Here is a 27,381-nt window from a genome sequence, read left to right on the forward strand (position 1 = left end):
GCATTAAAAAAAAGATGGGCGAGTGAGCATTTAAAGCAGGGACCAATTTTAGAGTATATGGCACAAATCTGCAATGGCCTATTGTACCTGACCAGGGTCATCCATTCAGCCAGAGCTTTTTAGACCACTTGCTAATTAAAAACGGTATACTGAACTGTTTTTCATATGGAAAAAAAATAATGAGCTCTCTGTGTCTTGATTGATTATATATATATAGAGAGAGAGAGAGAGAGAGTATAATACAGTACCACTGCACTTTTAGGACAGGTCTTTGCTCATTTAAAATCTATTGACGATGGACAGCCAAGCCCGCACCTCCAGCGCTCATCCCACGTCTTTTTTCTACACAGGTGAGGTGAGCCACTCCGCCACTCGCTGACTCGCTTCCATTCTTTCTCACCTTGTACTTGGCAGGGTGGAAAAGAAAAGCTTGGATGGGGAAAGCATTGACGTCACTAGTTGGGCCAGGGTGCTCGGGGGCGCGTGCGCGTTGTGCTCTGCCTGCATTGATTGGTGGACTGAGGGAGCACGCTTTAGAAAAAATGAGGTTTGGAAACTGCGACCTAAAAGATGCTTGTTCGCCATCTTGGCTCTAACTGCCCTATACTGTAGCGCACGATTGAGCGTCTTTATTTGAGACACAATGGAGTCGCGGGAGTCAGTTTCATAACCTTGGGAGGGAGGAGTCTGTGGGGTTTCTGGACGCAAGCAGGAGCAGCAGAGGAATGACAGGAGAGAGAGAGAGAGAGAGAGAGAGAGAGAGAAAAAAAGCTGAGACAGGGAGGTCCATTTTTTTTTAGTGTTAGTACACCTGAATACACAAAAAACGTGTGCATGAAAAAAAACACCAAATATGAGTGACTTCTTAAAGTAAGGCACGTTGTACGGACTTGTGAGTCGTCAAGGAGGATATACAATAAACTGGGTTTCTTACACGCAATTCTATTTAACATAAAATACATCTACATAGGGACCGCTAGGAAAGAGTTAGCGAGCTCCAGAGAAGGCAGCGCAGACGCAGGAGTAAGAGGCGCGGTGTTTATTTTAAAACGTTTGGAAATCTCCGTGTTTGTAGGCTGGAACCGGAGGATTTGGGATTGTAGCCGGGAGACACAGAGAAGGTGGGGCCAGAGAGCAAGAGAGAAAAACAGACTAAATGCAAATAAACCAACCGGAGCGGACTATCTTTTTTCCAGGGGAACAAGAAGAAAGAAGATTTTTCAATTATTGGGATTTCGAACGGGCGTTTTGAGATTTTTTGGCTTCCCCCACCCCCCCTCCCCGAAGAAGGACACCACTGCAAAATTGTGATCCTTTAATTGATTTTAAAAGATACCGGTTTGGCTGGGTGTGTTTGGGGATAATTTCCCCAGCCTTTTTGGACCATGGCCGACGACGATGTGCTGTTTGAAGATGTGTACGAGCTCTGTGAGGTGATCGGAAAGTAAGTGGCTGTAATGTAAAGAATATAAAATCCATGGTGGTTCACTGTATATTTTATGCATATGGTTTAGTTTTTATTTTACTCGTGTTTTGATTTATTTTCTATATAATGTGCTCTCCCTCTTGTGCACGTAGCCAGACTGTGCATTGGAAATGACTGCCCTGTGTGGTGCACCGATTGGAAGATGATATATAGTTGGTGATTTCAGCAGTCAAATGAGTGACTGGTTGACCTAGGTTTCCTTAATACGATTGTTTGCAATGCATTGTATTTAAGACCTCTTGTTTTGGAGAGACTAGACGCATACAAAAAAGGAGGCATTTCAAGATTGAGATGCAACATCTGGCAGCAATTGTTGTCATTTTATTCTAGGGTGACCCACTATGCATATTGCAATTAGACGTGTACATTTGTTTCCACTCAGTTTAGTATGCAAAATGTATTGTGCCAAGACACTGCCACAAACACAATGTAGTACAAACATGCAGAAACACTGAACACAATTTCATTTGCCGTCTTGACTGCATCCGGCTGCCCATTTACCGCTGACGGACACTATGCATGTTTTATAATCACCTCTTTATTTGTATTAAACACTTTATTTACTTGTCAGTTTATGTAGTCTTAGCAGCAGACGGTCATTGTCAAAAAGAATGCACTTCGTCCTGTGTTTAGATTCCAGCTACCCACTTCCCATTGCATCCCTTATCTGTATTGTGTGGTTATACAAAGACTTATGCAGGGATAAATCCAGAACAAGATTATTCAAAACGGGGATTAAGTTTTAAAGCAGTAGGCATACCTTATTTAGACATGCACACGATGTTCTGTTTTGGAGCTGGACTGTGTTTGTTACCATTTAACAGCCACTGGATTTACACCATTCTTAAAATTTAAACACATTAAAACCGCTGCTGGACACCTTGTTATGAAGGCACGAGCTTCCCTGAGCTGTGTGTTTTTTTCTTTTCATGATTCAAGCATATTAGTAGTATGTGACCTTATTTATTGTGCTAGTGGTGACTTTATCTTTCATATTTTGCTGACAAGACTTTCCTCTAATTAATAAATAAGTGCCTGTCCGATAATACTCGTGGGTAATATAACTTTGTTTCTGCTTTGTCTGCCTGTGGCCAACAACAAATTAAAACGGGGCCACAATCTCAAAGTTGGCAAAAATACATTTAGTGCATTGTTGTACATCAGATTTTTGGTTGATAAAACACATGTTTTAAGTTATAAATATGCTGTGTTTGAGCTACACATGTACTGAGCAGTGTAACTTTATCTTGAAATGTTTAAATCTGGGGGACCTCTTAAAACTGGGTGTACTGCTAATATAGTTTCTTTCAACTCCAAGCTACATAGTTGCTTCCATCTCAAAATTGTGGTTGCTAGGCTGATTTACCTAATTATGATTATAATTACCTGAACAGATTTCTGATAAGTAGTAAAGAGGAGAAATGTCTTAGAGGCTGTGTTGTAAACCCAACCAAGAGCCGTTGAACAAGGAGAGGGATAGGTCATGTTTGTGCACCATATGCAACAGAAGGTTAAAGCCAAAACCAATGCAAGCACTTCACATCAGGTGATACTAGGTGACTGCGCCACTGCCCCTACTCGTAGCACACTTTACCTTGATGTTGACTGAAGGTGAAATGTGTGTGTGGGTGTCAGTGACTGTCTGATTGTAAATTATAGGAACTGCTTTATTGAAGTGGCATTGGACAGTAAGTTACTTTCTTTTAAAACGAATAGAAGGTGCTAAGTACTGTGATTTCTTTTTTAGTGACCCATACTGGCATACAGCAGACCTGCAGATCAGGGCTAGGTCCTGTACGTGTGTCACCAGGCCCTGCTCTACTGTAGGAAAGTCTGCACCGAACTTAGGCCTTTTCTGCCACAGAGGGAAGACTAAAATCATTAGTCTGTGAGACAATGCCCATTACCTTGCAGGATTGAAGGGGTCCAGCTGGGCTAAAATCCTGTCAGGATATTGTCAGCCTGTGTGCAAAGCTGGCTGCCAGCCTGCTTCAGACTGGTCCTATAGATTTGCATCTGGCACACAGCACTGTGTACCCTAAATTAGAATACCTAAACTGTTAGACTGTTGGAGTAAATCTTGCAGAACAGGAAGTGATTAGGTACCAGGAAGCAACAGCAATTTAAAATATATAGTGTGCATCCATGCAGGTGTGGGTAGAAGGGGGCCCAGAGATGTTGCTTGTGAATGTAAGAAAATTGATTTTCCGCTAGGTAATGCGTGGTTGCAGATGCAAGTAGCTATTCTGCCATTATTAACCAAAGGAATTAATGGGGTGTTGCAGAAGCTGCTGTGTGTCCCAAACGATGACCAACAATCTCTAGCCTGTAACAAGGATGCACAAATCCAGTCCTGAAAGACTTTGGTCCCTAAAAAATCTGCAGAATCTGATTACCAGTCATTGAGAAAGGAAAAGCTCTAAGTTGTTTCTTTTCTTCAACATCTGAGCCTTTTCCATAAGGATGTGGAGTACTTTGTATTTGTTGTTCAGCCATCTTGATAACACCCTTGACATAATATAGCACTGTGTGAATATGAAAATGGTTTGGGGGTTTCATGCAATTCCTTGCGGAAGCTGGCTTTGAACATTGTAGTAAAGTAATTATGAGAACACTGTGAGATCTCTTGTAGAGAATACATTTGTGGACACCACCTACTGAAAGAGCTTTGTCTGAATTGCCATTGACCTAAACAGCTCAGTCCTGTTTAGTTTTACAGTGCAGTATACTTTGTTGGTGTTCTGTTTCATAGGTGAAGCTGGACAAGACAACTAGTTTTTCTTTGTTTGTTTACATTCCCCAGTGGTTGTTTAATCTATAGGGACAGCTGCTTCCTTGCCCACTGTGTTATCCAAAATAAGCCTGAGTATTCATACATGCAGTAAGTCACATTCTGTGTGGATAATGCTGTCTAGATTTACAGTCTTGGGCCTGGCAATATTTGAATCTAGATTAAGTTGTACAAGTCACTGAACCTCCCCTTTATAAAACGTTGTACGCCTAATGTGGGCCTAATTGATGTGGGGGGGAAAGGCCTACATTCAAGAGTCTCTTTAAGTCTTTCCAGCACGGCTCTTTATTTCTGTCTGTCCTTGACTCCTTCAACTGCCAAACAGCATTTTGTACTTCTCAAGTTGACAGGTCACTTCAGGAAGTGACAAGAATTATCTGGCTGTATGTAGGCCTAACTGTCTGAAGTAAAAAAAAAAAAAAAAAAAGGACCAACAGTATTGTACCTTCTGAAGCAAACAAATAACTTTTTACGTGTTTATTTATTTATTCCTTAAATGGATATTGACTGGTGTAAATCAATTCGAAAGTAGTTAAGGTTAACACAGTTTTACAATACATGCTATGGATCTGATGGGACTGTTTTGTTTGAAACTTATTTTAGGATAGGTGTTCAACTATTAATCCCACTACACCACTACAACTATACAGGAAATACCTGAATTTTGCCTTTTAATTGGCGGATTGAGTTTGGGAGTGCTCCCCAGGGAAGGAGCTTTTGTTCTTTTTTTGTGGGCTTGGCATACGGGACAGCTCTTTCCAAAACAAGTCTGACAGTGTTTAAAAAAACAAATGCAATACAAGCATCAAACAAATTAAAAGCAACTCCCCCACCAAGGAGTGCTGTACTGTAGCTCATGTCATGTCATCTGAAGTTCTGCTTAACACGACCAAAAATTGTCTCTAGGGTGGCTTTTATCAACGAGAATATCAACGACATTAACCCTTTCAGGATCAAGCATTTTTCAGTGGGATGCTCCTCCAGGACCAGGAGCTTTTTTGGCTATTGTTGACTCTTCCTATAAAAATTCACTAAAAATCAATTTTTTACAGTAGCATCTTGCAAATGGTGGCCTTTTTTTTTTTTTTTTTTTCCCCTTCAGAACACTCTGGGGAACATTATAAAGTAGTTAAACCATACAAACTTGTTGCTTTTTTTTCAACTTTATTTATTTATCTATTTATTTATTTATTTATTAAAAGTAATTTTTATTCTGAATTCTGCTTAGAGCTACATGTATAAAAATCCGTTATTCTATGACCAGAGGGACCTTGCAATACTTCCTGAAAGTTTTGTTGAAAAATATTGATGTTTGGGCAGATTACAAGACATTGTTTCACCTGAGTGATTGCAGTGACATAATACACATTTATTCTCAGGGTCTTTATAAGCAATAATGGATACTACACCTTGATTTTTATATTATCAAAATGATCCCAGTCCTTAAAGGTTTAAAATTGGCAACATACAGCATTTCCACACACTGTCTCTTGAAGGAATGCGCCCTCCAATAAGGTGATGATGTGTTTTCCATTGCAGCAGTGCAAATAGGTCTTTATGATCACCCAGTACCCTTGTGGACTAATATTTATAAATAATGTAAGAGTAGCTGTGCAATTCTCCGTCACAGCATGTTAAATATTCCTGCTCTTTCTACTGAGTCTTCTCATCTTGAGTATCTCTGGAGGTAGGGGAAGTGTATTCTTTGTACTGGAAATTGCTTGATTTATCTAAAAGGAACATATTTACTTTGGTATTCAGTCTCTGAAATTGAGGGGAGGGGGGCAAAAAGTTACAGCATAGATCATTTACAAAAATGCTGAATGGCAGAAGGTGGGCAGCTTAATGCTAGACAGACGCATTCTATTATTGTCTCTGTTTTATAGCGGAAAAATCTGACATCGCAGCATCACTGGGGTGTGAAAATGTAGCACAGATGGCCCAAGCCATTGGAAATACCTGACTTTGCATCACTTTTGATAAAATACAATATGTGATCTGTTTCAGTGTTGCGTTACATTAATGCCAAAGAAAGATGTGTGCAAAGAAAGTGTCTAAAGTGCTTGAGCTAAGTTTCTAAGGGATAAGTTTTCCCTTTAATCCTGCCTCCATTACTGTGGGTTGCACTGTTGACATGTGATCAATTCTAGTAGCCCATAGTGTTGCAACCAGATTCTGGTTTGAATGGGTAGCATGCCATTAGTCTTGCCTGATACTAATAGCGTGTCCTTTTTCAGAAGCTGATTGAATTGAGAAAAATAGTTGAAAAATAGTGAGTGTCACCTGTGGGGTTAATTGTAGGTCAAGGTTAATTTCCCTTTCCATGTGTGTTGCATTATTACGCAAAATAGAATTCTTCTGGTTTTGATAGTCTACCTAATGATGCAAATGCATTCATTACAACTCTATTATTGCCAGTTCTCCAAATCTGATTAGTTTTTGGTGTTTGTTTTGCTGTCCTGGAACTGGATTGAGATTAGAAGGGACTATAGTATGCAGAGGGAGCTATTGATTTGAACAGGAATTGAATTGATTGAAGTCTCTGTATCTCATTCACAGTCAGTTTGCATTGCCATAGTCCCCTAGGGGCTTACGAAAACATTTAGGCCTATTTAAAACAGAAAAAACCCAGTCGCCAATATAAATTAATGGAAATGACAATATATAGAGATTTAATTAAAAAAAAGCAATAGTAAATCATATTATGCAAAATGTGACCTATTGCAACCAGTAATTACAATAGTAGAGATGTGTGACAAAGAGCAATTTTCATTGTAAATAGTTATATTTGGCACATTATAAAACCATGGCTCCCTGCAGCTGCTTTTGAAGTTGTGTTGAAAAGTAATTTTAAAGAACATTAGAAAAAAAAAAATAACACACATTACACGTCAGGGTTTGAACTTCCCACACCCAGTGCCAGGAGATCAAGTTCGAGCAGGTACATCTGTTATTCATGTGTGCATCCACTACTTGACTGAACTTCCAGTAACCCTACAGACTCGGGTTAGAGTTATTCATCTATGAGTCAGTGCTGTATACGATAAGAGCAAAGTTACTGTAGTTCAAACTTGTGACACTTCGTCATTTCAATATTATACCTAAACCAAGGGAAGCTCTGAAATCCAGCACTGGGTGCAGGCCAGTAGAAGCTTTTGGACATTTAATGTACTGTACACTATAATAATAATTCATTTGTGTGGATTGAATTGAGAAAAGTAGCTAACTCCCAGACTGAATAGAGACCCAGGTATGTGCAGCAGAGTGATTATTAGTGTATTGTGTGTGGGTGTCTGTAACTTCACAGTAATACACACTGTTGGAGTGACATTACTTTTCATGTCAGTTCACTGACTTCACGCACAGCTTCAATAAAGCTGGATTCAGAAATGGTTTCATTGGTCTTTCAGTGTTTGACAAGTCGCATGAATGAAGCTTCCAGAGTTTCATTTGCATTTTTGCTTCAGAATGTGTACACCACGATCATGCAAGCATTGCTTGCCACCACACCTACTACAGCTAATGTCTCATAAATCATTTAATCTGGCAACTTCCAATTGTCCGTGTGTTGGAAACTCCTTGGGCAAAATCTAACATCACTTTTACCTGTGACCCGCTGTAAGATGATGACTTTTTGGTTTCTGGATGATGAAGACCCTAATTGCCTTCGTGCTTGGTACACAGTTGTATTGTGTGATTGTTAGGTCAGCGGAGGGTGTCGCGCAAAAATAATTAACCCTTTACTGGACAGCTTTTTGGCAAAGGCAGGAAGTTGCCATTTGAGGATCTTGCAGGAAGACCTGCTCCTTAATCATAACCCTGTGTCTGGTGGCAAGTGCTCGGATGACCGTGGTATTTTCAGTGAAGGCCTTATTCTACCCCACTGAATTTAATAACAAAACAAAGGATGCCATAAAGTTTTAAAAATATATATATATATATATATATTATGTGTATTTCAGGCAAAAATAGTACATGTAGACAGTGTTTTTTTTATTTCTTTTATTTTAGTCCTGCCATTGCTGTTTCTTTGCAATAAACAAAGTGGCTGTTTTCATAAAAATATATTGTACACAAATGTACGGTGTGTGTGGCAATAATCCTGAATGAAAGGGTGGTCCTGCAAACTCAATACAGAAGCATAATGTATTGCTACAGGGGATGCTTTGAATTAAGACCATGACAATACCTTGAGTGAACCCCCCAAACATATAAAGCAAAGGAGATTGACAGGTGTTGGCGTCACAGTCTCCGTTGTAAAAGGCTGGAACAGACTTTTTTTTTCTCTTTTAAAGATTGTTTTGTTTTTGCTTATCGTGATGAGAAAGGTTGATGTTGCTCATACTGTAGAGGTATGGTTTTTAGCATTTTACATCAATTTTTTTTTTTTACTGAAATACCTATAAGAAATTTAGAGGTGCATTTTTATTGTATTATTCATCCTATCCTTCTAAATAAATAAGATTTTCCAAAGCATCCCTCTAAAGGCGCAACATTATTTCACTGCGTCACACTGAGGAACACCCCATGGAGAGGGTTAAAGCTCTGATTTATGTCTGTGTTGCATCCGGGGGGGGGGAAACCACAGATTTCATATTCTGCACACTTCCTTCAAAACCATTTTGCTGTGAGTTTTTTATATTGGTTGAGGCCTGACTTTGATTTGCTGGTCCCAGCAGATGCTATACCCTGTACTTTTTATGTACATCTCCTCTGTAGCCAGAAGTTCAGTCTGTTCCAACTGCTTCAAAAGCTGGGATGGAGAGAGAATAGAGAGCGCTGAAGCTGGAATGCATAAAAATATTTGAGGTTTTTAATTCCATATTCATTTTTCCTGGCAAGTGTATAATTGTGTAAAGTTCTACTGTATGTTGTTCTTTTTAAAGGGGAAACAAAGTTTCTCTTTAAAAATGAGCACATAACTGCACCACAGCTAAAGAACAGAGTCTAAAATTTTAATTTATAATTATATGTCATTTTAAAAGCATAATGCAAAGAGAGAAAGTAAGCATTACTCCACGAGTCTTTAATCCGTTATAAAACAAGCCGATGTATTGTTGTAAAGCATGCCTGTGTTTATTACATTTGGAAATGTAGGCCTAATTGTTTTTAAAAATTACCTGGTTAGAAAACCTATATGATAGTATTGTGCAAGACAGATATGGCCTCCTGGTGGGGTGGAATGTGACAAAGACTGTCACTAGGCCTTTCCTTGGGCCTGGTCATTAGATGTTTGTGACCTGATTGGACTCATGGATTGTGACTTTAAGGACCGTTGTTAAATAAAAGATAAACTTACCTGGCCAGGTTGAAGCTCAACAGCAGGACCGGAACATCAAGGTGTACACCAAAGGCCGTAGAAACCAATGGGACAATGAACTGGTTAATTACATCTGAACCAAAACAAAAGGACAGTGAACTGTATTGTTAATTGCTTGCTAAACACTGTTATTCAAACATGTTCATTGTTTAACCTGTGGAAAGAATAGAGTTATTATTATTATTATTATTATTATGAATGACTTCCCTGTTAGCAGGAGTGTGTGTGTAATGGCAGCACGTTACAAAATGGAGGATGTTACATAGTGTTAGGAAGGCCACATTTAATTACCTAAACTAATTGGTGCACCTGTTAGTAAGGGCAGGGCTATAGGTATTTAACAGGTTTTTAGCAGCACAGCGAATGGAATGGAATGGAGAGGGCAGCTGTTTCAGTCTAGGGTGAAGCTAGCCCGGAGGGGACAGAGCTCTGTATGCTCAGGCTACACAGACTGTAGTAGGAAAACTCTGAAAAACATTTATATAGCCAAGGAGTGAAAGACTGTGAGTGGAGAATAAGTAGCGGCTGGTAACTATTTGTTTTACTAAATGTCTACGGAGCTCCTGTGTTGTAAACCCTCACGGACCCCTTACCAGGGAAAGGAAATGCTCATTGTTGCTCACTAAAAATAAATTGCATGAGTTGCTTTTCATCGTACTCTGAAGTGTCGTCTGTACCATCCTTGACAAAAAAAAAAAAAAAACGTTTTACTTTTACCGACGGAGAACAAGCTGCCTCTCGCATGGAGTTTTGGGATTCAAAATGTAATATGACTAAGCAGTTCAACTGTGGGGGAAACAAATATTGGTATACAGACTAGCACAAAGGTCTTTCTTTAACACAATCAGAGATTCCTCCTGAAGGCCTATAATGCAATACAAACACACATGTTTGTTTATGCTACTAATAAAAGTATGCTTTGTAGGTTAATGTGCTAGATTGATTAACATTGTGATCCAAGGGCAAGACACAGCTGAGCTTTATACTAAATGCATTCAGTCTGCCTTTTAAATTGACCTGAGAATGCTTTTGACGACTGGCAGTTCAGCTACAGCACAAACGTTTTACTTGTCTGATATTTTAAAAATACATACTTTTTGAATTACTGCTTGTTGAGTCATCTGCTTTTTAAAAGAAGCAAAAAAACAAATATATATATATATATATATATATATATATATATATATATATATATATATATATATATATATATATATAATATTCTTTTGCTGCAGTATGTGGCAGTGTTTAAAATGCCGGGGCCACAAATAGCTTTTGATTGTCAGTGCGCCATGTAATCGTGGTTTTGACAGTGTTTTCTGTTAAATACATAATGCCTCACTATTATGGTGCTTCAAACAGAGACATTCACCAGAATTAAAAATAAAATAAAAATTAGATCAAGAATACTGGGATCCCAAGCTCATTGTGGATAATAACATACAATTCCGCTCCAAGGTTAGGGGTGAGGTTAGTCCATTTTAATAATCCAATATGAGCCAAATATACAGTGATGCCATGTACTGTTGAAGAGAACAGTATTTATACCATCAAATATAGGAAAAACAGTGATGGGGAGATGCAGAAGTGTTTTCATGTTTTACTAATACTGTGCATTCCAGCATCACCTTTTATGTTCACAAATGCTGGGTTTCCATTGCTATTGAACTGAAATGCCCCAAGATCTGACAATAAACATAACAAAGCAAAGGCAGCTGTTTTCTTTGTAGTTGTACTGTACAAGACTGTTCTGTAATAATCATCTTCTGCCAGTAGTATTACACCAAAGTGATTCCAAGTTTCAAATGTCTGCTTGGAAACAGAGAAGCCCAGCTGTGTTGCTGTCAATGCTGTGCATTTCCATGTGGCCAGTGCTCCAGATCAAATTTATTTCCTTTTTAATGTATTGATTTATTTCATATTTGAAGATGTGATTTTCCATGCATTCCTATTACTAAGTTATGGGGTGAAATGTTTTTGAATGGGTGTGATCTTTGTAGTTAAGGGTTTATGATGTGCTCTGTTCTTTTATCTTCAATCTGAATGATAATTGTGTTCTCGCAGGTGTTGGTGGTGTTTACTCTTGATTGTGACATTCTTTCACATCATGCTTAATCTGTGTACATGCTTTCTACACAGCATGAGACAGGGTGCTTTTACAGAGAACCCAACATATTCAGGCAGAGGGGTAGGAACCAGCTGTCGTAGCAGATTAACAATTTGGTCTTTGTGAAAATGTCTTGATACTTTGCCTACTGTCACTCTTGACCTGCCTACCTAGGGTTTAATTTCAGACCACAGGTTGGAAACATCTGCACACAAATGACTACATTCATTCACCCCAAAATGTACAGGCCAAGTACTTTTATATATGCTTGTTAGCTTTACAATGCAGAAAGTAACGAACTTCACCTAACAAGTGTGTAGTTTCAATAAGTATTCATCTTAATTTTTAAATGATAAAGTTGATTAAACATACAATAACCTTCAACAATATTGTGTATCCCATTAATTGTTGGATTTAGCAAACTACCAAGTATTTTAGTAAAGCTCTGTTTATATACTAATGTTTATGTACTAATGTATACATGTACTTTTGCCAAAATGTTATTTTTGCTGACTGCATCAAAGTGTTTTTTAGGCATATGACAAAAGTAATATGTGTACTTCTTGTACTACAATTGAGATCACACATATGTTCTGTGATTTATTAGGGCTTTTCAATAGAACAGCCACAGTTCTGTAGTTTTAAAGCTATTTGTATGCTGGTTCAGTGGTGTATATGTTCATGTCAATCACTTATTGAAGCTGTCTTAATGCACTTTGTATTTGGCATTGTTGTGGATTTTCCTAATTCCTTATCTGAAAGGCATACATTTCACTTTGTTATAAAATAAAAAAATCATTGTAAACCGTATGTTAAGTAGCAGTTATAACGTTGTTCGACCACTTTGCACTGCTTCTGTGGAAAAGCATTCCCTATATGGTGAAGGGGCACACCTGCACTTGTGCAAAAACAAATACCTGCCATTGCCAATAAATATAAACTTTAACACTCGGAACAGAATTTGGGGGTTCAAAAATAACAGTAAATGCGGGCGGTAATGACACAGCGTATAGCTGCCTCCAACAGCCTGGGAAAAATGTCTTACTGTATTGTAGAGTTTGTGGATGCGTTATATTTTAGTATTGTATCCAAACCCATCTGCTCGGCTATACTCTACTACCTGGCCAACCTAGAATACATCAGATTGACAGACGAGTCGGGCGCACAGCAGTGGTGATGCCGTCAGTCAGCCATGCTGCTTCGTACATGCCTTGCTGTCAGTCAGCCATGGCAAGAGGTGGCGGGGTAGCAAACAGGAGACTTGCACCCAAAGACTTGAGAAATGATAGTTGGGAAGCTATATTTCTCAGCAAATGTAAACATGCCTCAGGTGCTATGCTGTACTTTGCAGAGAATTTGGTGTGATGACAGCTCTAAATATTTAACAGGTTCGGATCAGAAATGTCACAGGCCAGCTGAAACTTGAAAGCAGCAACTGTGTCTCACATTTTCAGACGTACGGTATCTGCTTTTGTCTCCTATAGGTACGAGGGTTTTTTTTTTGTTTTGTTTTGTTTTTTTAAATCCTAGTTGTCCATAACTCCCAACACTGCAGACCTGTAAGCAGGACTAGGAAAAGATCAAGACTGTAGTATAGGAACGATAACTCCACTCAATGTAAAATAATCTAATTTGCTAATGTGTATATATTTGCATTTCTTTTCAGAATAAGTGTGGTGAAACCATACATTTATTTAATTCAGATCATTTTACGAGGGCTCTAATGAATTCGACTACCACAAGTTCTACATTAAGCAGTAGTTGAGGGGGTGTCTTCTACTCTGAGGGCACTTTTCTCTTTTATTTATGTTTTCCATTTTGTTGCAATAGAAGCACAGGCATTGAAGGACATCTTTCCCATGAGTAGGGCCCCTATGAAATCCGTTTTATTTTGTGTTTTAGGATAAATTTTTTTCAGATGTAGTTTTTTTTTTGTTGTTTTTTTTCAGGTTTTCAAAAATGTAATCCAGTATTTCCGTTGTTTTTAAATCAAAATTGTTTGATACAGTGATAATTTAAGTTGCCTAAGAATTGTGGGGCGAAAGTAAACAGATCATTGAAATAGGCAACCATTATCCATGTGTTGTGTGGTTTATTTTAGTCTTTAAACCTTTAAAAAAAGAAAACAAATAATACAAATAATAATAAAATAATAATTTTTTATATAAATTAATACAGATTAATATAAACGTTTTACTTGTCTGATATTTTAAAAATACATACGTTTTGAATTACTGCTTGTTGAGTCATCTGCTTTTTAAAAGAAGCAAAAAAACAAATATATATATATATATATATATATATATATATATATATATATATATATATATATATATATATATATAATATATATTCTTTTGCTGCAGTATGTGGCAGTGTATATACTTGATTATTTTTATTTTTTTTTATCCCAGTCAGTCGGGCTCCGTGAGGGTGTGGCAGGTTGTTCCATGGAATGTAGTATCATAGGCAGCAGGCATCCCCAGGACTGGTTGATTTAACAAAAGCTTAAATATCTTGCATAGGAAATTATGCAGGGTGCTTGATCTTGACGGTCTGATTGAAATTCAGCACGTGACAATCAAGCTAACCAGATCTACTTCTGGAGATGCAAGATAATAAAGCTGTTTATAAAAAGTCTGGTAAGGGAACAGTGATATAAAACTAGCTAGTATGGATAATAAGAATGCAGAAATCAACAAATACTATTACCAACACCGACATCTAGGCTTAGTCCTCTTATGACACAATGTAATGGCTTTGTGTTTATGGTTGGAAATACAGGCGGTATGCAATTATTATTTAATGGCTTCTTTATAATGTGGCGACTGGGTCAGCTTATCCTTGGTTGCAGAGAAAATTGCCACAGTCAGTAGTTCTAAGTGCAGAGCAACATTAAGCAATGGACAGCCGTCATTCTCAGCATTTTTAAACCCCCTTATCCAATCATGTTGTCCATTTTTTTTTTATTTCTCTAATGCAGTAGATGCTTGATTTATGACGCTTGATGCCTATACTTCATTTCAAATTATCCATGGTGGGGGGGGGGGGGGGGGGGGGGCGGGGTACTCAGTCTTGACAATTTCATCTAGATTAATACTTTTAAAAATGTGGATGGACATCGGAAGGCTGTGATTTTATCATTTAATATTAAGTTGAATATAGTAGATGACTGCAGTTTATGGAGAACGTTAATAAAATGTATTGGTTTTGTGTACTTATGTTTCTTTTAGATCTTTCAGAGCAAAATGGTTCCATTCTGGTACTTCTGTAGAACAGTTTTCTTTATTTTGTTGAATTTGATTTAACAAAGTTTGAAAACCTCTTTTTATTCGGGAGCTTTTGAGTAATTAAGATTATTTTTTTTTTCTTGTGGTAAAATAGCTAACCAGCCAACATACTGTTTGCCTGCTATTATTATTATTATTATTATTATTATTATTATTATTATTATTATTATTATTATTATTATTTGCCTTCATTCTTCAAATTAAACCATGTATTTCAGAAATGTGGACCAGGACAGATGCAGATACTGGGGACTCAAATCTACTGAGAGCAGCTGCCAAACTTTCAGCTGCTCCCTGCATGACTTTGGAATGCAATACTGTTGCTGCAATAACATGAAATCCATAAGTTGTAATTGCAGTATATATTATCAACCTTTTATGGATGGTTAGACCAATTCAGTGTACTGTAAAAGGATATTTTAGACTTGGTTTTCACTGATAATAACTCAACCTTCGGACTTCTGTATGAAACGTTGCGTTTGACACCTTATAAGAACCATTGAATTGCCGCCACACCCATAATGTAAGATTGCCTTTGCAGTTTGAGCAATGCAGGTTTTTAGCATAAATACAGTGTGTTTTGAAGCTTTAATATGCTCTTTAATATGTTCTTTAATATGCTCTTTTTATCAAGAGATTGTATGCTTGCAGGTTAGGGTGCTAAAGCCGATAAAACAGCAGTGACTGTAAAGTGAACATTTATAAAACAACTTTTTTTTCAGTTTTGTCCATTTAAAATATAAATAAATTATATAAACATATTTCAGTGCAAGGGCCTCCTGTAAATAGAGGAGTTATACTATACGTTTAATACTTTGTGTGTAGGGTGTCTCTTACTGTATAAGAGACGTCATTTTGGACGAGGGTCCTGCAAAGCGAAGGGTGAGCAGTTCTGGCTGCTCAAACTGTTTGAAATAATATCTCTTGTACAATAAGACATACCCTACACACAACGTATTAACATTATACAATAAAACATAATAACATCCCCCCCCCCCCCCAGTCATCTAATGGTTCAGTCCAAAATCAGCTGCACAGTCCCTGGGTAATGCATGTAGCCCTACAGGTGCTGTGTCATTGTTTATTAAAAACAGAAGTGCAGCCAGAGAAATGTGTTTTTTAAAAGTCTAGTGGTTTTGGTAATATTTTCTTCAGAAAAAGTGTCAAGTTCATCAAAATTTTAGAAAGGAGTCAAGTTAATAGGAGCATCCATTTTACAAAAGGTACCAGGCGTGTGTGTGTGTGTTGATTTTTGAAAATTGAAATTAGGTGAGGTGTTTTGTGCACAGGATGATCTGTACATGGGATAAGATGTACTGGAATTTTGGGAAAATACTTTACTGTCATTGGTTGATTTCTAATAATTAATAAGATTGCAAGGAACTGGTTAAATATGCCTTCACCTGTGTGGATCAGATCTGTTATTGTGGTGTCTGACATCGCTAGCAGGGACGCTGACATTGTACGCCTTGATGCCTTGTCCTGAAGAATATCTTCATCCGGGTCTAATGTGCTGTCAGTCTTATCAAACACACTGTCGTGCCATATTATAGCATGGTAATATTTAACATTTCTGACGTCTGCATGTAAAACACACATTAATGGGTATTAAAATGTGTTAATTTACTTGAGCTTTATCAGGAATGCTGATCCCACGAGTAATCGATATGACATGTAACAATTTATTTATATTTGGCAGTGGGGTGCAGCTGCTTTTTTGTGTCCACAAACTGTGCCGTTAACATTGTGTACAAATCTTCATAAGCACGTTCGTCATTGAACTGATTGATAACATTTTCTCAAGGTAATGTACTCAACAGTGTTGGAAAGTATCTGAAGGTAATTGTGCCAGTAATAATTTTTATATACCACATCCACACTTGTGAAATACCCCCAGGGCCATAAATTGCATTTTGGTCATAATTTGGGAGGGGACTACAGTATGTCTTACTGTAGATGAAGGTTGACATTAATGTGATGGATACCTGAAATTACTTTTTGGTTAAATCTGTTACTTTTAATTTTCTTTAATTTTGTTAACACTGGTACAATGTGGGAAAATAATTTACCATAAATATCCTCATAGTTGCTTTTGCCAATTACAAAGGAATGTATTCAGGTGCAAGCTGATTATGGCCGTTTTGGTTTTTCATCAACTCATCCAGCTGTTTTTTGACAAACGGTTTAAATTCGGGTACACAGGCTGAGTGTTGATGTATGCCTGCTTGTACGAACACCAGCCCCTTTCATCAACAAACTGTTTCAGAAATGTGACAAGAAAACAGCCCTATATAGCCAGACTGGTGTGTATGAAGCAGCGGTTATCCCTATTGAGGGCTGTCAGAATCCATCAGGGAAGTCTTGTCATAATTGGAATATGGTAACATAAATTAAAAGTTAGGGTATGTTAATATGAACCGTCTACATGCAGCAAAGTGTGCGTCGGGGTCCTGGAAATGCCGCAGGCGTAGTGCTCAGACTGCCAGCACTTTTTCATCGTACAAATTGGCTTTCAGTTTCTGCTTGGTTTTATCTTTTTGTGTCATTATTGTTGGTTTGGAATTTTATTTATATGTTGGTTTTGGTTTGGGAAAATCATAACCGTTGCATCCCTAATGCAAAGTACAGAATATTGCTTTTAAAAACAATGAGCAATCCTGGATAATCTTGCTCCAGCAAATAAAACTAAATGTTGTATGTGATGCTTATATTGGCTCGCATGTGAATCTCTTTTCTTCAAATCCCATATATGTTTATAGTAATTATGGCGTAGCATTTATTATTACCAATATTAAGGTCTATTGGTCCACATGCAAAAATAGTATCAGACATTACCAGACAAAGCCGTATTCCTGGTAAACAGCCTGTAAATAAATTGTGCACATTGAAGAAAACTGACTGTATATAGCATGTACTTTGGAGTTTCAAAATGAACTGTTATATAATGAATATTTAACTATTCAATAACGTTAAAAAAATAAAGTCATAAACGATCAGTGATGTTAAACGCAATTTTGGTGTAACAATCAGCTTGACCTATAGCGGGTCTGCATGTTGTAGTAAGTATATCAATTATTATTATTATTATGTTTTAGGCAGGGATTTCCGCATTGTGTGTTTCACATAGTGATGGTTAGGTGGTACAGTATTAACAAGATGCAATGTGTGATGCTGTCGCTGAATAAAAAAAAAAAGACGTTTTTCATAAACTCGTGTCTAGTTTATATAGATTGCATTCCAAAGTACTGTAATCTGTTTGCAATAAATATTTTAGTAGCACCCCTGTAGAATGTTAAACATGCTTTAGGCTTGTAGCGAATGTTGTGTTTTTTTTTTTTTCTGACGCTACCCAGGCGTAATTATCCCTTGCATTCAATTGTTGTGCACAAGCTTTTACAGAACTGCAATTATATTCAAATAATCATATATGTTGGCGGTACAATCATCTATTTTTTCAAACAGTTATATTTTGTGTGCCCAATTAATCGATTGCTATTTTGAGGCTTAAGTGACAGCCCTATAAAGCACTATCATTGTGTGAGTCAAATGGCAATCATTTAAGATGTCAAATAAATAGTGTTTTTCCTATTTATTATTATTATTTATTTCTTAGCAGACGCCCTTATCCAGGGCGACTTACAATTGTTACAAGATATCACATTATACATTATTTCACATTATACAGATATCACTTTTTTTTTTTTTTTTTTACATACAATTACCCATTTATACAGTTGGGTTTTTACTGGAGCAATCTAGGTAAAGTACCTTGCTCAGGGGTACAACAGCAGTGTCCCCCACTAGGGATTGAACCCACAACCCTCCGGTCAAGAGTCCAGAGCCCTAACCACTACTCCACACTGCTGCCCCGGTCACACTGCTTGGTCAAAGAAGCTTGTTAGGGCTACTTCTAGCAGATCTCAGATACGAAAAGATTGCTTGGTATGGTCTTAAGTTATAGTAGAGAGTTATGCGAGATAACAAATGGGATTTTCACATGCAAAAAATAAAATTGTGGTCAATTGTATGGCTTTTTTTTGCCTGGGAATGCGATTTACTCACCCTTTTAAAGTTACACAATGCTTTAGATGTGCACTTCCTATAACGTGAGGAATGTGCGTGGTATGTGCGTGCTCTGTCACAGAAGTCATGGCGGTGGAGAGAGAATTTGGAGTGTTTAAACTGTGTGTAAATCCGGCCATTACTGCAGTTCACTAGATGTCCATTCCATATTTTTACACTCACTCTGCGTGTGTACGCACATGTGCATACTCCCTGTGGAATCTGAGATGGCCACACTGCTGTTCAGTGATTTTCATTTTACAAGTTCTGCGTATGTGTGATAAGGGGCAGTAAAAGAAAGATTTGCACTCAAAAGGTTTGGTATCTCTCAGTGTGTTTGGGTGATATGTTTTGTATTATTATTATTTGTTTTTTTAGCAGACGCCTTTATCCAAGGCGACTTACAGAGACTAGGGTGTGTGAACTATGCATCAGCTGCAGAGTCACTTACAACTACGTCTCACCCGAAAGACAGAGCACAAGGAGGTTAAGTGACTTGCTCAGGGTCACACAATGAGTCAGTGGCTGAGGTGGGATTTGAACCGGGAACCTTCTGGTTAGATGCCCTTTTCTTTAACCACTGGACCACACAGCCTCTTGTATCTCTTTTATTTAAAGAGGATGCCAGTGAGTTCAACTGACCAATTTAGGAAGCTATTTTTTTTTTTTTTTTTTTTAATATTGTGTTTATCTTTTTATTTGTTCGTGCAACTGTGCTGCTGGGAGCTTCACAGCAAAGTGGATGACAGGTGCTTTATTTCTATCATGGACACAGACTGAATTCATCAGTGGCAAACACTGTATTGTAATAATTTTATTTGCCATTTTCAACCAGCTCTGTTGTAAGCAATAATTTATTAAGTGTAGTGTACGAGGTGGTAAATGTTCCGAATTCTAATCAAGGACCAGGCCTGCTGAGTCGTTTATTTTAGAATTTAGAACGTTTACCTCAGAGTTCACTGCACTTAAACAAACCATTCACTATTAAACACCATTGATTATTATGTATGTATGTATGTTTGTGTTTTTATTTATTTATTTATTTATTTATTTATTTTTTAATTTAGTATTCGCCAATTATTATTTTTTTTATCATTTTCTCCCTAATTTGGAATAGCAAATTATTTTTAGGCTCAGCTCACCGCTACCACCCCCGCACTGACTCGGAAGCGGCGAAGACGAGCACACTTTGTCCTCTGAAGCGTGTGCCGTCAGCCGACCGCTTCTTTTACACACTGCAGGCCCAGCATGCAGCCACCTCGGAGCTACAGCGTTGGAGGACAACGCAGCTTACAGGCAAGCCCGCAGGCGCCCGGCTGGACCACAGTGGTCGCTGGTGTACGGTGAGCCAAGTACACCCTGGCCGACAACTCATGTATTGTATTGCAGGGCTTGAAATTAACTTTACGATTTACATTCATCTTAAAAGAATGACATGCGATAATATTTATACAATCTTAACAGAAGCTGTTTATAAAAAATCCTTTTAGATTTAATTTAATTAATTAGATTAAATATCAGACGCTCACCTACATTCTTAAATGAGAGAGAGATGCTGACGGATTGTACGGTAAAAACGAGTCCTATCACTTCACAGCGCAAGCACCGCCTCTTTCTCTGTTTTGTTTGATTGTCAGCAACATCACTCATATGTGATTTGCTAAAAAAAAACAAAAAACTGAATGACAGCATATATTAAATAGACCAATCGAAAGCAGAAGTTGTGGTGCTTCTTGTGATGACAATTATTTCAAGTTGCTTGTTATTTTAGCCAATAGCTTCTGTTTGTTAAAGGTACAGCAGTCTGAAATTCGCACCACTGGCACAAAGCCGCTGACATTTAAAGTGTTAAGTGTACAAAAACATACCCGCCACTGTGGCGTATAAGTATGTGAAATGTGCCCGCCACAGATCAAACTAACACACGTTTGGCAGGTGGGCGGTTGTTAATTCCGATTCCTGGTATCGTGATGCAGCCTACAGCAACAGAGCGATCTGATTGGCTGTGGTGATGTATAGCCCCCTTTAACACCTGGTACCCCTACAGCCACCTCTAATTTATTTTGAAATAAGGCCAGTGAGGCAGCACTTTATAAATTTGTCCCTGTTCCTTGGAGGGACTACAGCTCATTCATAAGGCCTGCGCCTGGGTTGAATCCTACACAATGTGTTCAGAGTAGTCTCCGACTGGCCATATCATCTTATTAATGAGCTGATCCTGCTCCTGGCAAATCACAAGAGATTAAGAGAAGTAAACAAGCTCTGTTTACCAAGTCTTCAGAGCCACACCAAGTGTAAAAGAAGGTTGTTTGAACAGGGACAACCCCCCCCCCCCCCAAAAAAAAAAAAGTAAATAATATTATAGAGCTTACTGATCAGCTAAAATGGAAAGGAAATGGGACGAAGGGTGCTGGGAATGTCTGCAAGAACATTTCTGGTGCTTAGCCAGGGTTCCCCTGTGGAATCCTTGCATTCATTTGAATCTCTGGGTTCAGGAGTTGATCTGTGAATTTCATCTGACTTTTAGTCCAAGGTAATGCAGCAAACACATTTTTATTTTAAAAAATGAATAAAGCAGTACAATGTCTGCATGTACTGTGTATGTGGTGTGCATTTTACTGGGGAAAATATTAATGTATAGTATTCTATGGTGAATAATAGCGAACAAGAGGTGCGCCTGGTAAACGGAATGTAACCAAACACAGTTTGTGCATTACACACAGGGTGAGCATTGTATTTGAAAAATTATGGCATGTACATTTTTCTGCTGTTTTAAAACAATGTCTTTAGTTTTTAATTGCAGCTAATTACTTCAAGACTCAGTGACCATGGATTTAGGCATAGAGAATGAATGGCATTCATTAACTGTGGTCCCTCAAGAGCAGGCTTGGGGCACCTTGGCAGAGTTAACAGGGGAATTCTGTTTCAAGTGCAGTCAATGTATGTAGCACCATTTTATGAAAACGGTTTACAACATCAAAAGCAATTAGAAAATGACTGTTATGGATCTGTTTTGAAAATGTTAACAGATTAGTAGTGCAGGTAATTCAGAGGAGTGTGAAAAAACTAAAGAAAACAACTAAGTAAAGGAAGGCGTGCGCTTTTAATTTCATGAGGAGCTCTGTGTTCCAACTTTAACTTTAAACACTTACCCTTTTAAATGCCTACTTTGAAACCTTGAGGGCTAAAGAGAGGCATGATTTATACCCCTTAAGAAAAGACCAGTGAGAATGTCATTGTGGAGTTTGCAACGTCCGTGTACAGAGGTGGTGTGCCACTTTAAAAGTTTGATTCACTCCTACTGACTTGGAATTAGGAAACGGGGGGTGGGGGGATTATTGATTTCAATATTGTGTCTCTGCTTTTTTTTTCTCGAGCTGCACGAATGTGACGTGCATTTTTAAAGAGGGAAATCGGAGAATCAGCTGCAAGTCAGACGCAAATATGCTCATGTTAATGCTTTGCAAGAGCACTCTCAAAAGGTTTACCTAGAGTTGTTGGAGTATCAGTTTTGAGATTGATATTTATAATAATAATTTGCGAAAGTTAGTAAACTGAGTGCAAAGGTTGTTGCCAGTTATTGCGAAAAATGTGTGAATTTTAACCATAGAAGGAACGCTGGTGGTGGTAATTAACTTGACAAACTTCCCAGTTTTGGCTTTTTAGCACACTGTACAAATGATTATTTGGTGACAGGTTTTGCAGTTATTTGTTTACTCTTGTGCTACTTTTTTTTTTTTATTGGTTTGCAACTGAAGCATGCATTCACTGGTTTGTGTCATTGAGATCTGATGGTTTCTCTGATCCCTAGTGGTACAGTCATTTGACTGGTCAGAAAGGCACTACCGACACACCTCCCAATAGCTGTTCCATGGGGAGGGGATGTAGTCCAGTTGCAGTAACATCCAAATCCAGAGAGACCAGAGAGAAATTATGTATGACTTCCAGGAAGTGGCAGCAGTGTCGGTGCCAGAAACCACAAGCTGAGACTTGTCCAGGATTTCCAAGAAGAGTTTCACTATGCAGAAGCCCACAGATGTCTGACAGAGCTTTCTGGAAGGTAAAGAGCAGCTCCATTTTGATGGTAGTGGAAGGAGATTACTAGGAGAAAAGCTGTGACAACAGTGTGTTCATCAAAACTTGAACAGTACCAGTATTTCTCCTGTGCATGCATGCATGCATGCATGCTTTGGTTGAGACTTAAGAAAAAACTCAAAAGTTGTCTTTTAACCAGGATTGTGCCACGTGAACATTTTACCCTGGAATAAGCTAATTGAGACAAATCATCTTGTTTTCCAAGAGCCTCACAAGGAAAGGGCAGCATATCAATTATAAAACCTCATATCTACTGCTAACAAGAGCTTTACATCTGTATAGTGCCTTATCAGGCCAAGACATTCAAAAGTGCTTTAAAACAAAACAGTGTGTTTAATCCCACCACATAGAGCTCTGCTGTTTTGTCTAAAAGCAAGGGATTAAAAATAGAGTATACCCACTTTTATCATATGTAAGTACTTTGGTACTGAGACTAAGGAAACAAGGAGATCTGTGCTAGATGACCAATGTGACAACCTGAAGGGTATGCAATGGTTTTCTTAGTTTGAAATAAATACAAAAAAACATTTCTGTGCCGTGGTTGTCCCATTTCTATTTAAAACCTAGATTATTTCAAGTTGAGTATATACTGTATCTTGTGGGACCTTGTGATTTTCATTAGAAAACAAGAGAGTCCTGGAATAACCCAGATTGATCATGTTGTGGTAGTGGCACTCATTCATGGCCAGTGCTGTTAATGGATTGACATGACCATGCATTATTTTCATAGTTAATTTAATCTCTTAAACTATTGGGGTACGTCTATAGCCAGTTTATTTAAGGTAAAGGGGGTAGATCATGTAGAATGAGAAGGATCTTGGGCTTGCTTTTCTACTGTCACTCATGTGAGTATTTATATACACTGAGTATTTACATACACTTTCTAGGTGCAGTCTTGTTGTCCAACTGTAGTCTTAAACTGTGACCATGTACATAACCAGCAGTCGACATCTTGGGAGCTGAAAGTGTTTAGGGAGAAAAAAGAATATGAGCTGCTGATCCATCTTTCAGATGCATTCAACCTGATCTTAAATGAAATTGCTACACTATAGTACACCATGTCAACTTTTTAGCTCGGTTCCTGAAGATATGTGTGTTCATGCTTTCATTTATTTTGGCTATAATTCTGGGTAGAGCACCCTATAACTGCATTCCACATAGCAGCCTGCCAAAAATGGTCAATTCAGAGATTTGGCCACAGGAAAGAGAATTGAATCCCATTCTAGATCTGCCCTAAATTGGTAATGGTAAACTGGGTTCACCCCATGGTGGTTTTATTTCCTATTTGATGGGACTTATTGCTGTCTAGATAACTTGTGTATTAAGTCTGATCAATTCACAGCAGGTTTAGCAGGAGCCTGATTGCTGACATGTGATCATTTTAGTCACAAATCTTAACAAGGTGTTCAAGAGCATGACTGAGAGCAGTGAAAGGTAAACGGTCCAGCCCTGAATCAAGTGCTTTACTGTACAGTGTATCCTGGATAAACAAGTTGCGCTTTGACATTGCTGTTCATTTCCATTTGTGTCTCTGGTCTCATTTCTGGTACATTTACTTAATTACAGTATTGGCCGTTTCTGAAATGCAAAGGAATGGCCTCGGGATGCCTCTCTTCCTGCCCCCGCACCTCGGTTTAAATGCGTTTTCCAGAGACATGGGGCAGCCTTGGATAGGTCTCAAGCGATTTAAAAAAAAAAAAAAAAAAAAGAATTGCGATCTTGCGATTTTAAAAAATGTATCTTTGTTAATCTTGGCTTTAATCGCATATTTAATTGATACAATTACTGCATGCATCTCATTAGTTTGTTTTATTACTGATGCTATTATTATTATTATACCAAAGGGGAAAAAAAACTATTAAAAAGACTAGTGGATAACTCAACACTGTCATTTCACATGACTGAACTCTACTTGACACTCTTGTTTCACTTGACTGACCTCTGACTGGAAATGGATCGTTCATTCATTCATTCATTCATTCATCCATTCGCAACTACCAAGTGCAGCTGGTTACAATATCAGTTCACAATGAGTGAGAAGCAAAAAATTTGTTCTCGCTGAATTGGCTTTAAAGGTCAGGCTAGTCGGGATAACAAGCTTGTCAGCAGAACTTTCAAAGCGTGTGTTTTTGCATGTGAAACAATCGACAATGCTTGATTTCTGTGTGAAGCTGAAAGTTGTTTGTAATTGTTTTTGTTCACAAGTTAGTTCTGTATAATGTGCATTTGTTAACTTCTGCTATTTAAGCCATCAAATTAAACAGTACAAACAGGGCTTGAATTTCATTTTTGTGTGCTGGGGGGATTTCCCCTCTATGCTGCAGCCAATGGGGGGGGGGTTCCAAAATTTTAGGGGGGAATGGCAAAAAAAGGCATTTTTGCATATGAAAAAAACTATATATTTTACTGTATCATCATTCACATGGGTGTTGCTTTAAAATAAGCAGCTTTCAGGAGAATTGCCATTGCCTGACATGAAGTTTTTGAAAGCAGCAGAAGAAAAAGGTGCTTTTCTTTTTAACCAGCGCTCCACTTCTTTTTTTTTAACTCTTTACACTCAGCCCGATTTCCGCCTGTTTTTCACTGTTTTCATTTATGTATGTTTAACTACTGGATAGTTTTGTACTGCATGCATGTAACATATCAAATGAAAGGCCGCAAAATTTCCTTTCATATTATGTAAATTGCAACAGGATCAGGCATACTTTATGTGGTAGAGATGAGAATAATATATGTAAAAACAAACAAATAAAAAAAAAACGGGGAGGGGGGGGGGGGGCTGAGCTTCTAAGCTTTCCAACGATACCACCCCTTTCAGTCTAGCTGCTACAGTGACGGAGCAATAGACTCAAAACCTAGGACTATATAAAGAAGGATAGGACAGTCAATCCCGTGATGCAGTTCGGTACTCAATTACAGGTACCATTTGTGGAGCCCACTCAGTACTGAATACATTGCGGCGATGCTGTGTTGCAGCGCCAGGATATACTGGTATTTTTTTAATAACAATACAAAATATCGTTAATATAAAGTGACTGACTTATGCTAATTAATGCTTGATTATGTAAAGAATACCTGATACCTTGGATAAGCTGACACTAAATGGCATCTCCATGGGTATATATGTATGTGTGTGTAATATATATATATATATATATATATATATATATATATATATATATATATATATATATATATATATATATATATATATATATAATTATACACACGCACACACTACAGTACTTTCCAGCTAAGAGAACACCCCTCGGGAAGCAAGTGAAGGGTTTTTATAGCCAAAGTGTTCTCTAAGACCACCAGGAGTTAGCCACCAGACACAATATGAATCAATAAATACATATGTATTACTTGTCATGATGTACGTGTATCAACATATGAAATGTGTCTATATATAGAAAATTATAATTATCTGGCTTTTGTTCGTTGTTTGAAGTAGGCCTGTATTCTGTGATGAATGGCTTTTGATGTAGTGCAGCTGCACAACCATTACATTTTTTATTTTTCTTTTAGACTTCTATTAGCACATGTTCCCATAATGCTTATGGCATTGTGGAAATTAATAGGCAGTTAACTTAAAGTTGACCAGCAGTTTCTCAAATGCAAGTAACAAATCACTGTGCTAATCCAAGGATTTGTTTTCTATACAGTGGAGTTGCCAGTTTTTATAGTTTATTTTTTAACCAGGAAAACTCATTGAGATGACTCATCTTGTTATACAAGAGCATCCTGGATGGATCATAAGGACAGGGTAACAGATCATTCATAAATTTCAAGAACGCACAAATATACAGAACACTTAATGCCTCGCTGCCTCGCACATAAAGGCTTCAAATGAAAGAACAGATTATTTTATAAACCATTGAGCCTACAGTAGATGCTTCCTGTATCTGGCTTAGAGTCCACATTTGTGGCTCTAAAAGCAAAAGTCCTTTAAGGCGGGTACATTTATGGACTGGCAGTTTTTGTGACCTTAAAAAGTAAGTGGCACTGACCAATGTGATAAAGGTGACACATTGAGGATAATTGCTTTTTAAATATTTGAAGGTCTCTGTTGGAAGCATGTGACGGGAGGCGGGGGGTGGATAGAAAGTTATATTTAGTGCCGGGAGGAACACAGGATTTTCATGTTTAAATATTCGTTCAGATATTCGTTCTTTTAAAACTTAAACGCCATTATATTGCTCAGAACGCAGGCAGAGACAGCATAGC

General features: G+C 37.9%; 1 protein-coding gene across 16 annotated transcripts in view; it reads left to right on the plus strand.

Moving 5' to 3' along the window:
• Positions 1-646: 646 nt before the first annotated feature.
• Positions 647-27,381, plus strand: part of LOC117406144 (peripheral plasma membrane protein CASK) — a 163,714-nt gene continuing 136,979 nt past the window's right edge. For 6 of the 16 annotated variants that reach the window (XM_059030071.1, XM_059030075.1, XM_034009991.3 and 3 more), the window contains exon 1: positions 648-1,444. In XM_059030071.1, coding sequence (XP_058886054.1) covers positions 1,386-1,444 — 59 coding nt within the window. In that variant the 5' untranslated portion in view covers positions 648-1,385. Of the gene's footprint in view, positions 1,445-27,381 lie in introns of all 16 variants that reach the window. The other 10 variants (XM_034009986.3, XM_059030078.1, XM_059030074.1 and 7 more) reach the window with 2 other exon arrangements.

This window comes from Acipenser ruthenus, chromosome 9 (genome assembly GCF_902713425.1).
Source record: "Acipenser ruthenus chromosome 9, fAciRut3.2 maternal haplotype, whole genome shotgun sequence".
NCBI classification, from domain to species: Eukaryota; Metazoa; Chordata; class Actinopteri; order Acipenseriformes; family Acipenseridae; genus Acipenser; species Acipenser ruthenus.